This window comes from Phasianus colchicus, chromosome 36, assembly GCF_987193195.1.
Source record: "Phasianus colchicus chromosome 36, bPhaCol1.hap1.1, whole genome shotgun sequence".
NCBI classification, from domain to species: Eukaryota; Metazoa; Chordata; class Aves; order Galliformes; family Phasianidae; genus Phasianus; species Phasianus colchicus.
The window spans coordinates 2,593,603-2,610,451 of NC_143471.1; the positions used below are offsets into that span (position 1 = coordinate 2,593,603).

The 16,849-nt window shown below is 57.7% G+C and overlaps 1 protein-coding gene across 1 annotated transcript in view; it reads right to left on the reverse strand.

Moving 5' to 3' along the window:
• LOC149913604 (uncharacterized) overlaps positions 1-16,849 on the reverse strand; it is a 39,069-nt gene that overhangs the window by 7,021 nt on the left and 15,199 nt on the right. Inside the window, exons 10-21 of the mRNA XM_090129468.1 lie at positions 13,654-16,659; positions 12,827-12,891; positions 12,560-12,586; positions 12,323-12,424; positions 10,770-11,788; positions 7,672-7,774; positions 7,032-7,159; positions 6,254-6,312; positions 5,485-5,550; positions 4,519-4,667; positions 3,528-3,596; positions 396-558 (exon numbers count right to left, since the gene is read on the reverse strand). Of these exons, the coding sequence (XP_089985594.1) occupies positions 396-558; positions 3,528-3,596; positions 4,519-4,667; positions 5,485-5,550; positions 6,254-6,312; positions 7,032-7,159; positions 7,672-7,774; positions 10,770-11,788; positions 12,323-12,424; positions 12,560-12,586; positions 12,827-12,891; positions 13,654-16,659 (4,956 nt within the window). The remainder of the gene's footprint in view (positions 1-395; positions 559-3,527; positions 3,597-4,518; positions 4,668-5,484; positions 5,551-6,253; positions 6,313-7,031; positions 7,160-7,671; positions 7,775-10,769; positions 11,789-12,322; positions 12,425-12,559; positions 12,587-12,826; positions 12,892-13,653; positions 16,660-16,849) is intronic.

Consider the following 16,849-nt stretch of genomic DNA (forward strand, 5'->3'; position numbering starts at 1 on the left):
TATGGGATATTATGGGATGTCAGGCTGCCCTATGGGGCCCCATAACTCCTCCCAGCCCCTTGACCCTATGGGATATTATGGGATGTCAGGCTGCCCTATGGGGCCAACGCCCACTGTCCTATGGGATATTATGGGATGTCAGGCCCCCCTATGGGGCCGGCGCTCACTGTCTTATGGGATATTATGGGATGTCAGGCTCCCCTACGGGGCCCCATAACTCCTCCCAGCTCCTCGACCCTATGGGATATTATGGGATGCCAGGCTCCCCTGTGGGGCCGGCGCTCACTGTCTTACGGGATATTATGGGATGCCAGGCTCCCCTACGGGGCCGGCGCTCACCGGCACCGCGGCCCCCCGACCCGATGGGATATTATGGGATGTGGGCTGGCACTCACTGGCACTGCGGCCCGGCTGTGGACACCCTGCAGTCCCCGTTGTTGCAGTCGATGGTGTGGGGGGTGTTTGGGGCGCAGGCGGTGACGCAGCGAACGGTGGAACCCGAGGTGACGGCGTAGTAATAGGGCTGGAAGCCAGCGGGGGCGCGGGACGAGCAGACGTCTGGGGGGATTTATGGGGTTAATGGGGTCAGAGGGGGGTTGTGGGGTCAGGGGGTTAATAGGGTCAGAGGGGGGTTATGGGGTTATGGGGTTGTGGGGTCAGGGGGATATGGGACCCGAAGTGAGGGTGTAGTAATAGGGCTGGAAGCCAGCGGGGGCGCGGGACGAGCAGACGTCTGGGGGGATTTATGGGGTTAATGGGGTCAGAGGGGGGTTGTGGGGTCAGGGGGTTATGGGGTCAGGGGGACATGGTGTCAGGGGAGGGAATAATGGGGTCAGGGAGTTATGGGACCCGAAGTGAGGGTGTAGTAATAGGGCTGGAAGCCAGCGGGGGCGCGGGACGAGCAGAGGTCTGGGGGGATTTATGGGGTTAATGGGGTCAGAGGGGGGTTGTGGGGTCAGGGGGTTAATAGGGTCAGAGGGGGGTTATGGGGTTATGGGGTTGTGGGGTCAGGGGGTTATGGGACCCGAAGTGAGGGTGTAGTAATAGGGCTGGAAGCCAGCGGGGGCGCGGGACGAGCAGACGTCTGGGGGGATTTATGGGGTTAATGGGGTCAGAGGGGAGTTGTGGGGTCAGGGGGTTAATAGGGTCAGAGGGGGGTTATGGGGTTATGGGGTTGTGGGGTCAGGGGGTTATGGGACCCGAAGTGAGGGTGTAGTAATAGGGCTGGAAGCCAGCGGGGGCGCGGGACGAGCAGACGTCTGGGGGGATTTATGGGGTTAATGGGGTCAGAGGGGAGTTGTGGGGTCAGGGGGTTAATAGGGTCAGAGGGGGGTTATGGGGTTATGGGGTTGTGGGGTCAGGGGGTTATGGGACCCGAAGTGAGGGTGTAGTAATAGGGCTGGAAGCCAGCGGGGGCGCGGGACGAGCAGACGTCTGGGGGGATTTATGGGGTTAATGGGGTCAGAGGGGGGTTGTGGGGTCAGGGGGTTATGGGGTCAGGGAGATATGGGGTCAGGGTGGGAATAATGGGGTCAGGGGGTTATGGGACCCAAAGTAATAGGGCTGGAAGCCAGCGGGAGTGTGGGACGAGCAGAGATCAGGGGGGATTTATGGGGTTAATGGGGTCAGAGGGGGGTTGTGGGGTCAGGTGGGTTATGGGGTCAGAGGGGGGTTATGGGGTTATGGGGTCAGGGAGTTATGGGACACGAAGTGAGGGTGTAGTAATAGGGCTGGAAGCCAGCGGGGGCGCGGGACGAGCAGAGGTCTGGGGGGATTTATGGGGTTAATGGGGTCAGAGGGGGGTTGTGGGGTCAGGGAGTTATGGGGTCAGGGAGATATGGGGTCAGGGTGGGAATAATGGGGTCAGGGGGTTATGGGACCCAAAGTAATAGGGCTGGAAGCCAGCGGGAGTGTGGGACGAGCAGAGATCAGGGGGGATTTATGGGGTTAATGGGGTCAGAGGGGGTTATGGGGTCAGAGGGTTATGGGGTCAGAGGGGGGTTATGGGGTTATGGGTTCAGGGAGGTTATAGGACACGAAGTGAGGGTGTAGTAATAGGGCTGGAAGCCAGCGGGGGCGCGGGACGAGCAGACGTCTGGGGGGATTTATGGGGTTAATGGGGTCAGAGGGGAGTTGTGGGGTCAGGGGGTTAATAGGGTCAGAGGGGGGTTATGGGGTTATGGGGTTGTGGGGTCAGGGGGTTATGGGACCCGAAGTGAGGGTGTAGTAATAGGGCTGGAAGCCAGCGGGGGCGCGGGACGAGCAGACGTCTGGGGGGATTTATGGGGTTAATGGGGTCAGAGGGGGGTTGTGGGGTCAGGGGGTTATGGGGTCAGGGAGATATGGGGTCAGGGTGGGAATAATGGGGTCAGGGGGTTATGGGACCCAAAGTAATAGGGCTGGAAGCCAGCGGGGGCGCGGGACAAGCAGAGGTCTGGGGGGATTTATGGGGTTAATGGGGTCAGAGGGGGGTTGTGGGGTCAGGGGGTTATGGGGTCAGGGAGATATGGGGTCAGGGTGGGAATAATGGGGTCAGGGGGTTATGGGACCCAAAGTAATAGGGCTGGAAGCCAGCGGGAGTGTGGGACGAGCAGAGATCAGGGGGGATTTATGGGGTTAATGGGGTCAGAGGGGGGTTGTGGGGTCAGGTGGGTTATGGGGTCAGAGGGGGGTTATGGGGTTATGGGGTCAGGGAGTTATGGGACACGAAGTGAGGGTGTAGTAATAGGGCTGGAAGCCAGCGGGGGCGCGGGACGAGCAGAGGTCTGGGGGGATTTATGGGGTTAATGGGGTCAGAGGGGGGTTGTGGGGTCAGGGAGTTATGGGGTCAGGGAGATATGGGGTCAGGGTGGGAATAATGGGGTCAGGGGGTTATGGGACCCAAAGTAATAGGGCTGGAAGCCAGCGGGAGTGTGGGACGAGCAGAGATCAGGGGGGATTTATGGGGTTAATGGGGTCAGAGGGGGTTATGGGGTCAGAGGGTTATGGGGTCAGAGGGGGGTTATGGGGTTATGGGGTCAGGGAGGTTATAGGACACGAAGTGAGGGTGTAGTAATAGGGCTGGAAGCCAGCGGGGGCGCGGGACGAGCAGAGATCTGGGGGGATTTATGGGGTTAATGGGGTCAGAGGGGGGTTGTGGGGTCAGGGGGTTATGGGGTTAATGGGGTCAGGGAGGAAATAATGGGGTTTGGTTTGGGGTTTGGGGTCAGGTTTAGGGTTTGGGGTGGGATTTGGGGGTCAGTTTTGGGGTTTGGGGTGCAATTTGGGGTTTGGGGTGGGATTTGGGGGTCAGGTTTGGGGTCAGGTTTGGGATTTGCAGTTTGGGGTGGGATTTGGGGGTCAGGTTTGGGGTTTGGGGGTTTGGGGTTTGGGGTTTGGTGTCAGGGTTTGCGTTGGATTTAGGGGGTCAGGTTTGGGGTTTGTTGTGGGATTTGGGGTTTGGGGTAGGATTTGGGAGTCAGGTTTGGGGTTTGGGGTCAGGATTTGGGGTTTGGGGTCAGGATTTGGGGTTTGGGGTGGGTGCTCACCATCCAAAGAACCTGTGGGGCTCATTGGTGTCACAACGGGGTCCGACGACACGATGAGGCAAAGGACGGCTGTGGGGGAACAGTGGGGTCAGCAGGGTTGGGGGGGCCATATGGGGCCGTATAGGACCATATGGGGTCAGCGGGGTTGGGGGGGCCATATGGGGCCGTATAGGACCGTATGGGGTCATATGGGGCCATATGGGGCAATATGGGTCTATATGGGGGCCATATGGGGACACTGGGGGTCATATGGGGTGATATGGGTCTATATGGGGTCATATGGGGCAATATGGGTCTATATGGGGGCCATATGGGGACACTGGGGGTCTTATGGGGTGATATGGGTCTATATGGGGCCATATGGGGTCATTGGGGGCTATATGGGGCCATATAGGGCCATATAGGGCTATGTGGGGCCATATGGGACCATTGGAGGCCATTTTGTTCCATATGGGGCTATATGGGGGCATATAGGGCCAAATAGGGCCGTATAGGGCCATACGGGGCCCTATAGGGCCATGGGGGGCCATTTTGTTCTATATGGGGTCATATAGAGCCATATAGGGCCATATGGGGCCATATGGGGCCATTGGGGGCCATTTTGGTCTATATGAGGCTATAGGGGGGCATATAGGGCCAAATAGGGCCATATAGGGCCATACGGGGCCCTATAGGGCCATTGGGGGCCATTTTGTTCTATATGGGGTCATATAGGGCCATATAGGGCCATATGGGGCCATATGGGGCCATTGGGGGCCATTTTGGTCTATATGAGGCTATAGGGGGGCATATAGGGCCAAATAGGGCCATATGGGGCCCTATAGGGCCATGGGGGGCCATTTTGTTCTATATGGGGTCATATAGGGCCAAATAGGGCCATATGGGGCCATATGGGGCCATTGGGGGCCATTTTGGTCTATATGAGGCTATAGGGGGGCATATAGGGCCATATAGGGCCATATGGGGCCATATGGGGCCGTATGGGACCCACAGGTGTTTTGCTGGCAGTCCCCCTGGCTGTTCTGGGTCTGACGGAGTTTCTCCACCAGGGCTTCGGTGACCCCAAAAAGCTCGGCGGTGACATTGGGGCCGTCGGTGCTGGTGGTGACGACGACCTCGTGGGTCACGACGACGCCGACCCTAAAAAGGGGCGACGGGGTGAAGATTGGGATCCCGACCCCAAAAATTGGGAAGGCTGAGGTTGTGGGAACGGCCCCAAATCCCAGCCCGAAATACGGATCCTAAAAGCAAAAGCCTAAAAACCCCAAATCCTAAACCCCAAATCCTAAACCCCAAATATGAGCTCAAATCCTTAACCCCAAATCCTAAACCCCAAATATGAAACCCCAAAACCTAAACCCCAAATATGAAATCCCAAATCCTAAAATCCAAATATGACCCCAAATCCTAAACCCCAAATATGACCCCAAAATCCTAAATCTGACCCCAAACCCCAAATCCTAAACCCCAATTCCTAAACCTGACCCCAAATCCAACCCCAAAATCCTAAATCCTAAACCCAAAATCCAACCCCAAAATCCTAAATCTGACCCCAAATCCAACCCCTAAAATCTAAATCCTAAACCCCAAATCCAACCCCAAAATCCTAAATCCTAAACCCAAAATCCAACCCCTAAATCCTAAATCTGGCCCCAAACTCTAAATCTGACCCCAAATCCAACCCCAAAATCCTAAATCCTAAACCCAAAATCCAACCCCAAACCCTAAATCTGATCCCAAACCCTAAAACCTAAATCTGACCCCAAATCCAACCCCAAAATCCTAAATCTGACCCCAACCCCCACCCCCAACCCCAAACCCCATAACCATGGGATCACCTTACATTCCCCGACCCCAAAATTGGTTTTTTTCACCCATTTTGGGGTCACCTTACCCCCCCCCCGACCCCAAAACCCCAAATCTGTCGGTTTTTGCCCCGTTTTTGGGGTCACTTTACCCGAAATTGGTTTCCCTCCGGACGCGGGATCCGCCTGTGGGGCCGCTCCGCTCTGAGGTGGGGGGGCTGCAGGGAGGGGATGGCATCCTAAATCCGACCCCAAACCCCAAATCCCACCCCAAACCCCAACCCGACCCCAAATCCAACCCCAAATCCCAATCCGACCACAAATCCAACCCCAAACCCCAAATCTGACCCCAAATCCCACCCCAAATCCCAATCCGACCCCAAATCCAACCCCAAACCCCAAATCTGACCCCAAATCCAACCCAAAATCCCAAATGACCCCAAACACCAACCCCAAATCTGACCCCAAACCCAAAGTGACCCCAACCCTGACCCCAAATCCATCCATGACCCCAACCCCAACCCCAAAATGACCGCAAACCCGACGCCAAACCCAAAGTGACCCCAAGCCCAACACCAACCCCAAACCCAAAGTGACCTGAAACCCAAACCCGACCCCAAACCCAAAGTGACCCCAAGCCCAACACCAACCCCAAACCCAAAGTGACCCCAGACCCGACCTCAATCCGACCCCAAACCCAAAGTGACCCCAACCCCGACCCCAAACCCGACCCCAAACCCAAAGCGACCCCAAACCCGACCCCAACCCCGACCCCAAACCCAAAGTGACCCCAAACCCAAAGTGACCCCAACCCCGACCCCAAACCCAAAGCGACCCCAAACCCGACCCCAACCCCGACCCCAAACCCAAAGCGACCCCAAACCCCGCCCCCAACCCGCAGCCCCCGCCCCACATCCGCACTTGATGTCGATGATCTTCACCCCCTGGTAGCTGGGGACGCTGCCGTAGATTTTCCTGATCTGCGGAACCACGGACAGAAACGAAACTGAAACCGGAAGTGACGCCCCCCACCACCGGAAGTGGCACCCCGACCCCCCCCGCCAAAACCGGAAGTGGGGCCTCAGCCACCGGAAAGGGACGCCTCAACGGCTGGAAGCGGCGCCCGAATGATGGAGGTTGAGACCTCGACCGATGGAAGAGACACCCTCCTCCCCACCGCCCCCAAACCGGAAGTGGGACCCCAAAACCGGAAGTGGCGCCCCAACAACAGGAAGTGGCACCCCAACCACCGGAAGTGGCACCCCGACCAATGGAAATGACACCCCAAAAATCGAAAGTGACACCCCAGCCGGTGGAAGTGAGACCCCCCCAACCGCCGGAAGTGACACGCCAAGGACAGGAAGTGGCACCCCAAATCCGGAAGTGGCACCCCAAACAATGGAAATGGCACCCCAAAAATCGGAAGTGACACCCAGCCGGTGGAAGTGAGACCCCCAGCCGCCGGAAGTGACACCCCAGCGACAGGAAGTGACACCCCAACCACCGGAAGTGGCACCCCGACCAATGGAAATGACACCCCAAAAACCAGAAGTGACACCCCAGCCAGTGGAAGTGAGACCCCAACCTCCGGAAGTGACACTCCAACGACAGGAAGTGGCACCCCAACCACCGGAAGCGACAACCCCAAAACCAGAAGTGACCCCCCCCAACTTCCTCCCACCCGAGGAATGGTTCTCACCTCATTCTGGAAGTGCTCCCCAAACACGCGGAACATTTCCGACTGTTGGTCCTTCAGCTCCTCGCTGTAGTTGAAGTTGGTGACGGTGACCTTCAGCACTGCCAGAGCCACGGTGGTACCAGAGGACGCTGTGGGGAGAAAAGGGTTGGTCCTCCAGGGGTGGGGGAGAGGGAGGAAGAGGAGAAGGAAGAGGAGGAAGAGGAGGAGGAGGAGGAGGAGGAGGAGAAGGAGAAGGAGAAGGAGAAGGAGAAGAGAAGGAGAAGGAGAAGGAGAAGGAGAAGGAGAAGGAGAAGGAGAAGGAGAAGGAGAAGGAGAAGGAGAAGGAGAAGGAGAAGGAGAAGGAGAAGGAGAAGGAGAAGGAGAAGGAGAAGGAGAAGGAGAAGGAGAAGGAGAAGGAGAAGGAGAAGGAGAAGGAGGAGGAAGAGGAGGAGGAAGAGGAGGGAGAGGGAGAGTGAGAGTGAGAGTGAGAGTGAGAGTGAGAGTGAGGGGAAGGGCAAGGGCAAGGGCAAGGGCAAGGGGAATGGGAAGAGGAAGAGGAAGAGGAAGAGGAAGAGGAAGAGGAAGAGGAAGAGGAAGAGGAAGAGGAAGAGGAAGAGGAAGAGGAAGAGGAAGAGGAAGAGGAAGAGGAAGAGGCACTCACGGACAGAGGTGTCGATGACGTCGGCGGGGAACTCGCACTGCGGCCCATAGAAGCTGGAGAGGCAGAGGCATTTGATGCCATCGTAGGTGCCACCGTTGTAACACTGCACTGTGGGGACATCGGGGGGTCAGGAGGGGACATCGGGGGGTCACGCAGTGACAGGAGGGGGGAGGTGACACGGGGGGATGGCAGGAGGAATGGAGGTGACGTGGGGGGACGACATAAAAGGGAGCAGAGGTGACACGAGGGGACATTGTGAAGAATGGAGGTGACATGGGGGGACAACATGAAAGGGACCAGAGGTGACACATGGGGACATCGTGAAGGAGGAAAGAGGTGACATGGGGAGACATTGTGAGGAATGGAGGTGACATGGGGGGACATCGTGAAGGAGAAGGGAGGTGACATGGGGGGACAACACAAAGGGGACCAGAGGTGACATGAGGGGACATCGTGAGGAATGGAGGTGACATGAGGGGACATAACAAAGGGGAACAAGAGGTGACACATGGGGACATCATGAAGTAGAATGGAGGTGACATGGGGGGACAATACAAGGGAGAAGGAAGGTGACACTTGGGGATGACAGGAAAGAGAATGGAGGTGACATGGGGGGACATCATGAAAGGGACCAGAGGTGACATGAGGGGACATCTTGAGGAATGGAGGTGACATGGGGGGACACCATGAAGGAGAAGGGAGGTGACATCATGAGGAATGGAGGTGACACGAGGGGACATCATGAAGGAGGAAAGAGGTGACATGGGGGGACAACACAAAGGGGACCAGGGGTGACACGAGGGGACATCTTGAGGAATGGAGGTGACATGGGGGGACAACACAAAGGGGAGCAGAGGTGACACGTGGGGACACGGCTGAAGGATGGAGGCGGAGGGCATCACACAGAAGCGGGAAAGGGGCAGAGGTGACAACGGGGCGGGGGTGGCTGTAAGGTGGAGGTGACAACGGGGCGGTGGTGGCCATAATGGGGCGGGGGTGGCCACGGAGCAGAGGTGACAATGGGGAGGAGGTGACAGTGGGGCAGAGGTGGCCATAGGGTGGAGGTGGCAATGGGGCAGAGGTGGCAATGGGGAGGAGGTGGCAATGGGGAGGGGGGTGACAATAAAACAGAGGTGACAACGGGGTGGGGGTGACAATAAAACAGAGGTGACGACGTGATGGACGTGACAACGGGGTGGGGGTGACTATGGGGTGGGGGTGAAGATGGGTTGGAGAGGGTGGTGGGGTGGGGGTGACAATGGGGTGGGGGTGACAATAAAGCAGAGGTGACAACGTGATGGACGTGACAACGGGGTGGGGGTGAAGATGGGTTGGAGAGGGTGATGGGGTGGAGGTGACGACGGGGTGGGGGTGGAAATGGGGTGGGGGTGAGATTGGGGAGGGGGTGAAGATGAGGTGGGGGTGAAGATGGGTTGGAGAGGGTGATGGGGTGGGGGTGACAGTGGGGTGGGGGTGGAAATGGGGTGGGGGTGAACATGGGGTGGGGGGGAAGATGGGTTGGAGAGGGTGATGGGGTGGGGGTGACAGTGGGATAGGGGTGGAAATGGGGTGGGGGTGAAGATGGGGTGGGGGCGATGATGGGTTGGAGGGGGTGATGGGGTGGGGGGGGAAATGGGGTGGGAGTGGAAATGGGGTGGGGGTGGAAATGGGGTCGGGGTGAAGATGGGATTGGGGTGAAGATGGGGTGGGGGTGATGATGAGGTGGGGGTGAAGATGGGTTGGAGAGGGTGATGGGGTGGGGGTGACAGTGGGATAGGGGTGGAAATGGGGTGGGGGTGAAGATGGGGTGGGGGTGAAGATGAAGTAGGGGTGAAGATGGGTTGCAGAGGATGATGGGGTGGGGGTGACAGTGGGGTGTGGGGGTGATGATGGGGTGGGGATGAGATTGGGGTGGGGGGGACAATGGGATGGGGGTGAAAATGGGGTGGGGGGGGAAATGGGGTGGGGGTGAGCATAGGGTGGGGGTAGAAATGGGTCGCAGTAGGTGATGGGGTTGGGGGTGACAATGGGGTGAGGGTGAGCATGGGGATGGGGGTGATGATGGGGTGGGGGTGAGATTGGGGTGGGGGTGACACGGGGGTGAGGGTGACATTGGGGTAAGGCTCACCTGGAGGGGTGGTGACGGTGGTGGTGGTGGTGGTTGTGGTTGTGGTTGTGGTTGTGGTTGTGGTGGTCGTGGTCATGGTGGTGGTCGTGGCGGTGGTTGGGGAAGATGAAGATGAGACAGCGCTGGAGGTGACAGCAGTGGAGGTGACATCTGTGGAGGTGCCTCCAGTGGAGGTGACATCCGTGGGGGTGACAGCAGTGGAGGTAGTAAAAGTGGAGGTGGCATCCGGGGAGGTCACATCAGTGGCAATGATGCCAGTGGAAGTGGCCCCAGTAGAGGTGACAGCAGTGGAGGTGACATCTGTGGGGGTGACAGCAGTGGAAGTCACACCAGTAGAGGTGACAGCTGTGGAGGTTTCAAGTGTGGAGGTGACATCTGTGGAGGTGGCTCCAGTGGAGGTGACACCAGAAGAGGTAACAGCAGAGGAGGTAGCAGAAGTGGTGGTGACATCAGTGGAGGTGACATCTGTGGGGGTGACATCTGTGGAGGTGACAGCAGTGGTGGTGACACCAGAAGTGGTGACATCTGTGGAGGTTACAGCAGTGCTGGTGATGCCAGTGGAGGTGACTGGAGAGGAGGTGACATCTGTGGGGGTGACAGCAGTGGAAGTCACACCAGTAGAGGTGACAGCAGTGGAGGTTTCAAGTGTGGAGGTGGCATCTGTGGGGGTGGCTCCAGTGGAGGTGACACCAGAAGAGGTGACAGCAGTAGATGTTACAGCAGTGCTGGTGATGCCAGTGGAGGTCACCGGAGAGGAGGTGACGTCTGTGGGGGTGACAGCAGTGGAAGTGACAGCAGTGGAGGTAGCAAATGTGGAGGTGATGTCTGTGGGGGTGACATCTGTGGAGGTGGCTCCAGAGGAGGTGACACCAGAAGAGGTGACAGCAGTGCTGGTGAATGGAGAGGTGACATCTGTGGGGGTGACAGCAGTGGAGGTAGCAGATGTGGAGGCTTCAAGTGTGGAGGTGACATCTGTGGGGGTGATGCCAGTGGAAGTGACAGCAGTAGAGGTGACATCTGTGGGAGTGGCAGCAGTGGACGTCACACCAGTAGAGGTGACAGCTGTGGAGGTGACATCTGTGGAGGTGGCTCCAGTGGAGGTGACACCAGAAGAGGTGACAGCAGTGCTGGTGACTGGAGAGGAGGTGACATCTGTGGGGGTTACAGCAGTGGAGGTGACACCAGAGGAGGTGACAGCAGTGGAGGTAGCAGAAGTGGAGGTGGTATCCGGGGAGGTGACAACTGTGGCAGTGATGCCAGTGGAAGTGGCCCCAGTAGAGGTGACAGCAGTGGAGGTGACATCCGTGGGGGTGACAGCAGTGGAGGTGACATCTGTGGGGGTGACAGCAGTGGAAGTCACACCAGTAGAGGTGACAGCTGTGGAGGTTTCAAGTGTGGAAGTGACATCGGTGGAGGTGACACCAGAAGTGCTGCCTGTGGAGGTGACAGCAGTAGAGGTGACAGCAGTAGAGGTGACATCTGTTGGAGTGGCAGCAGTGGACGTCACACCAGTAGAGGTGACAGCAGTGGACGTGACATCAGTGGACGTAGAAGAAGTGGAGGTGACATCTGTGGGGGTGACAGCAGTGGAGGTGATGGCAGTGGGAGTGACGCCAGTAGAGGTGACAGCTGTGGAGGTGACAGCAGTGGAGGTGACGCCAGAAGTGGTGACAACTGTGGAGGTTACAGCAGTGCTGGTGACGCCAGTGGAGGTGACTGGAGAGGAGGTGACATCTGTGGGGGTGACAGCAGTGGAGGTGACATCTGTGGGGGTGACAGCAGTGGAAGTCACACCAGTAGAGGTGGCAGCAGTGGAGGTTTCAAGTGTGGAGGTGACATCAGTGGGGGTGGCTCCAGTGGAGGTGACACCAGAAGAGGTGACTGCAGTGGAGGTTACAGCAGTGCTGGTGATGCCAGTGGAGGTGACTGGAGAGGAGGTGACATCTGTGGGGGTGACAGCAGTGGAAGTCACACCACTGGAGGTGACATCTGTGGAGGTGGCTGCAGTGGAGGTGACACCAGAAGTGCTGCCTGTGGAGGTGACAGCAGTAGAGGTGACATCTGTTGTAGTGACAGCAGTGGACGTCACACCAGTAGAGGTGACAGCAGTGGAGGTTTCAAGTGTGGAGGTGGCATCTGTGGGGGTGGCTGCAGTGGAGGTGACACCAGAAGAGGTGACAGCAGTGGAGGTTACAGCAGTGCTGGTGACTGGAGAGGAGGTGACATCTGTGGGGGTGACCGCCGTGGAGGTGACACCTGAAGAGGTGACAGCAGTAGAGGTGACATCCGTGGGGGTGACAGCAGTGGAGGAGACATCTGTGGGGGTGGCTCCAGAGGAGGTGACACCAGAAGAGGTGACAGCAGTGCTGGTGAATGGAGAGGTGACATCCGTGGGGGTGACAGCAGTGGAGGTAGCAGAAGTGGAGGCTTCAAGTGTGGAGGTGACATCTGTGGGGGTGATGCCAGTGGAAGTGACAGCAGTGGAGGTGACATCTGTGGGAGTGGCAGCAGTGGACGTCACACCAGTAGAGGTGACAGCTGTGGAGGTGACATCTGTGGAGGTGGCTCCAGTGGAGGTGACACCAGAAGTGCTGCCTGTGGAGGTGACAGCAGTGGAGGTGACATCTGTGGAGGAGGCTCCAGTGGAGGTGACATCTGTGGGAGTGACAGCAGTGGAGGTAGCAGAAGTGGAGGCTTCAAGTGTGGAGGTGACATCTGTGGGGGTGATGCCAGTGGAAGTGACAGCAGTGGAGCTAATACCAGTTGAGGTGACATCTGTGGAGGTGGCTGCAGTAGAGGTGACGCCAGAAGTGCTGCCTGTGGAGGTGACAGCAGTAGAGGTGACATCTGTTGGAGTGGCAGCAGTGGAAGTCACACCGGTAGAGGTGACAGCAGTGGAGGTGATGGCAGAGGAGGTGACGCCAGAAGTGGTGACATCTGTGGAGGTTACAGAGGTGCTGGTGACGCCAGTGCTGGTGACTGGAGAGGAGGTGACATCTGTGGGGTTGACAGCAGTGGAGGTGACACCAGAGGAGGTGACAGCAGAGGAGGTAGCAGAAGTGGAGGTGACATCAGTGGAGGTGACAGCAGTGCTGGTGATGCCAGTGGAGGTGACCAGAGAGGAGGTGACATCCGTGGGGGTGACAGCAGTGGAGGAGACATCTGTGGGGGTGGCTCCAGAGGAGGTGACACCAGAAGAGGTGACAGCAGTGCTGGTGAATGGAGAGGTGACATCCGTGGGGGTGACAGCAGTGGAGGAGACATCTGTGGAGGTGGCTCCAGTGGAGGTGACACCAGAAGAGGTGACAGCAGTGGAGGTAGCAGAAGTAGAGGTGGCATCCGGGGAGGTGACAACTGTGGCAGTGATGCCAGTGGAAGTGGCCCCAGTAGAGGTGACAGCAGTGGACGTGACATCTGTGGGGGTGACAGCAGTGGAAGTGACAGCAGTGGAGCTAATACCAGTTGAGGTGACATCTGTGGAGGTGGCTGCAGTGGAGGTGACACCAGAAGTGCTGCCTGTGGAGGTGACAGCAGTGGAGGTAGCAGAAGAGGAGGTGACATCTGTGGGGGTGACAGCAGAGGAGGTTACAGCAGTGCTGGTGATGCCAGTGGAGGTGACTGGAGAGGAGGTGACATCTGTGGGGGTGACAGCAGTGGAAGTCACACCAGTAGAGGTGACAGCAGTGGAGGTTTCAAGTGTGGAGGTGACATCTGTGGGGGTGGCTCCAGTGGAGGTGACACCAGAGGAGGTGACAGCAGAGGAGGTTACAGCAGTGCTGGTGATGCCAGTGGAGGTGACTGGAGACGAGGTGACATCTGTGGGGGTGACAGCAGTGGAGGTGACAGCAGTGGACGTCACGCCAGTAGAGGTGACAGCTGTGGAGGTGGCTCCAGTGGAGGTGACACCAGAAGAGGAGACAGCAGTGCTGGTGACTGGAGAGGAGGTGACATCTGTGGGGGTGACAGCAGTGGAGGTGACACCAGAGGAGGTGACAGCAGAGGAGGTAGCAGAAGTGGTGGTGACATCAGTGGAGGTGACATCTGTGGGGGTGACAGCAGTGGAGGTGACACCAGAAGTGCTGCCTGTGGAGGTGACAGCAGTGGAGGTGACAGCAGTGCTGGTGATGGCAGTGGAGGTGAACAGAGAGGAGGTGACATCCGTGGGGGTGACAGCAGTGGAGGTGACATCTGTGGGGGTGGCTCCAGAGGAGGTGACACCAGAAGAGGTGACAGCAGTGCTGGTGAATGGAGAGGTGACATCTGTGGGGGTGACAGCAGTGGAGGTGAAGGCAGTAGGAGTAACGCCACTAGAGGTGACAGCTGTGGAGGTGACATCAGAGGAGGTGACAGCAGTGGAGGTTACAGCAGTGCTGGTGACGCCAGTGGAGGTGACTGGAGAGGAGGTGACGTCTGTGGGGGTGACAGCAGTGGAGGTGACACCTGAAGAGGTGACAGCAGTAGAGGTGACATCTGTGGGGGTGACAGAAGTGGAAGAGACAGCAGTGGAGGTCTCAAATCTGGAGGTGACATCTGTGGGGGTGATGCCAGTGGAAGTGACAGCAGTGGAGCTAATACCAGTTGAGGTGACATCTGTGGAGGTGGCTGCAGTGGAGGTGACACCAGAAGTGGTGCCTGTGGAGGTGACAGCAGTGGAGGTAGCAGAAGAGGAGGTGACATCTGTGGGGGTGACAGCAGTGGAGGTCACACCAGTAGAGGTGACAGCTGTGGAGGTTTCAAGTGTGGAAGTGACAGCGTTGGAGGTGACACCAGAAGTGCTGCCTGTGGAGGTGACAGCAGTGGAGGTAGCAGAAGAGGAGGTGACATCTGTGGGGGTGACAGCAGTGGAGGTGACAGCAGTAGAGGTGACATCTGTTGGAGTGGCAGCAGTGGAAGTCACACCAGTAGAGGTGACATCAGTGGACGTAGAAGAAGTGGAGGTGACATCTGTGGTGCTGACTGCAGTGGAGGTGATGGCAGTGGAGGTGACACCAGTAGAGGTGACATCTGTGGAGGTTACAGCAGTGCTGGTGACGCCAGTGGAGGTGACTGGAGAGGAGGTGACATCTGTGGGGGTGACAGCCGTGGAGGTGACATCTGTGGGGGTGACAGCAGTGGAAGTCACACCAGTAGAGGTGACAGCAGTGGAGGTTTCAAGTGTGGAGGTGGCATCTGTGGGGGTGGCTGCAGTGGAGGTGACACCAGAAGAGGTGACAGCAGTGGAGGTTACAGCAGTGCTGGTGATGCCAGTGGAGGTGACCAGAGAGGAGGTGACATCTGTGGAGGTGACAGCAGTAGAGGTGACATCTGTGGGAGTGGCAGCAGTGGAAGTTACACCAGTAGAGGTGACAGCTGTGGAGGTGACATCTGTGGAGGTGGCTCCAGTGGAGGTGACACCAGAAGAGGTGACAGCAGAGGAGGTAGCAGAAGTAGTGGTGACATCAGTGGAGGTGACATCTGTGGGGGTGACATCTGTTGGAGTGGCAGCAGTGGAAGTCACACCGTTAGAGGTGACAGCAGTGGAGGTGACATCAGTGGATGTAGAAGAAGTGGAGGTGACATCTGTGGGGGTGACAGCAGTGGAGGTGACATCAGTGGATGTAGAAGTGGAGGTGACATCTGTGGGGGTGACAGCAGTGGAGGTGACACCAGAGGAGGTGACAGCAGAGGAGGTAGCAGAAGTAGTGGTGACATCAGTGGAGGTGACATCTGTGGGGGTGACATCTGTTGGAGTGGCAGCAGTGGAAGTCACACCGTTAGAGGTGACAGCAGTGGAGGTGACATCAGTGGATGTAGAAGAAGTGGAGGTGACATCTGTGGGGGTGACAGCAGTGGAGGTGACATCAGTGGATGTAGAAGTGGAGGTGACATCTGTGGGGGTGACAGCAGTGGAGGTGATGGCAGTGGGAGTGAGGCCAGTAGAGGTGACAGCTGTGGGGGTGACATCAGAGGAGGTGACATCTGTGGAGGTGGCTGCAGTGGAGGTGACACCAGAAGAGGTGACAGCAGTGGAGGTTACAGCAGTGCTGGTGACTGGAGAGGAGGTGACATCTGTGGGGGTGACCGCCGTGGAGGTGACACCTGAAGAGGTGACAGCAGTAGAGGTGACAGCAGTTGACGTGACATCTGTGGGGGTGACAGCAGTGGAAGTGACAGCAGTGGAGCTAATACCAGTTGAGGTGACATCTGTGGAGGTGGCTCCAGTGGAGGTGACACCAGAAGTGCTGCCTGTGGAGGTGACAGCAGTGGAGGTGACAGCAGTAGAGGTGACATCTGTTGGAGTGGCAGCAGTGGAAGTCACACCAGTAGAGGTGACAGCAGTGGAGGTGACATCAGTGGACGTAGAAGAAGTGGAGGTGACATCTGTGGGGGTGACAGCAGTGGAAGTCACACCAGTAGAGGTGACAGCAGTGGAGGTTTCAAGTGTGGAGGTGACATCTGTGGAGGTGGCTCCAGTGGAGGTGACACCAGAAGAGGTAACAGCAGAGGAGGTAGCAGAAGTGGTGGTGACATCAGTGGAAGTGACATCTGTGGAGGTGACAGCAGTGGTGGTGACATCAGTGGATGTAGAAGAAATGGAGGTGACATCTGTGGGGGTGACAGCAGTGGAGGTGATGGCAGTGGGAGTGACGCCAGTAGAGGTGACAGCTGTGGAGGTGACAGCTGTGGAGGTGGATCCAGTGGAGGTGACTCCAGAAGAGGTGACAGCAGTGGATGTTACAGCAGTGCTGGTGACGCCAGTGGAGGTGACCAGAGAGGAGGTGACATCTGTGGGGGTGACAGCAGTGGAGGTGACACCTGAAGAGGTGACAGCAGTAGAGGTGACATCTGTGGGGGTGACAGCAGTGGAGGTGACAGCAGTGCTCGTGATGCCAGTGGAGGTGACCAGAGAGGAGGTGACATCCGTGGGGGTGACAGCAGTGGAGGAGACATCTGTGGGGGTGGCTCCAGAGGAGGTGACCCCAGAAGAGGTGACAGCAGTGGAGGAAGCAGAAGTGGAGGTGACATCTGTGGGGGTTACATCAGTGGGGGTGACAGCAGTGGAGGTGATGC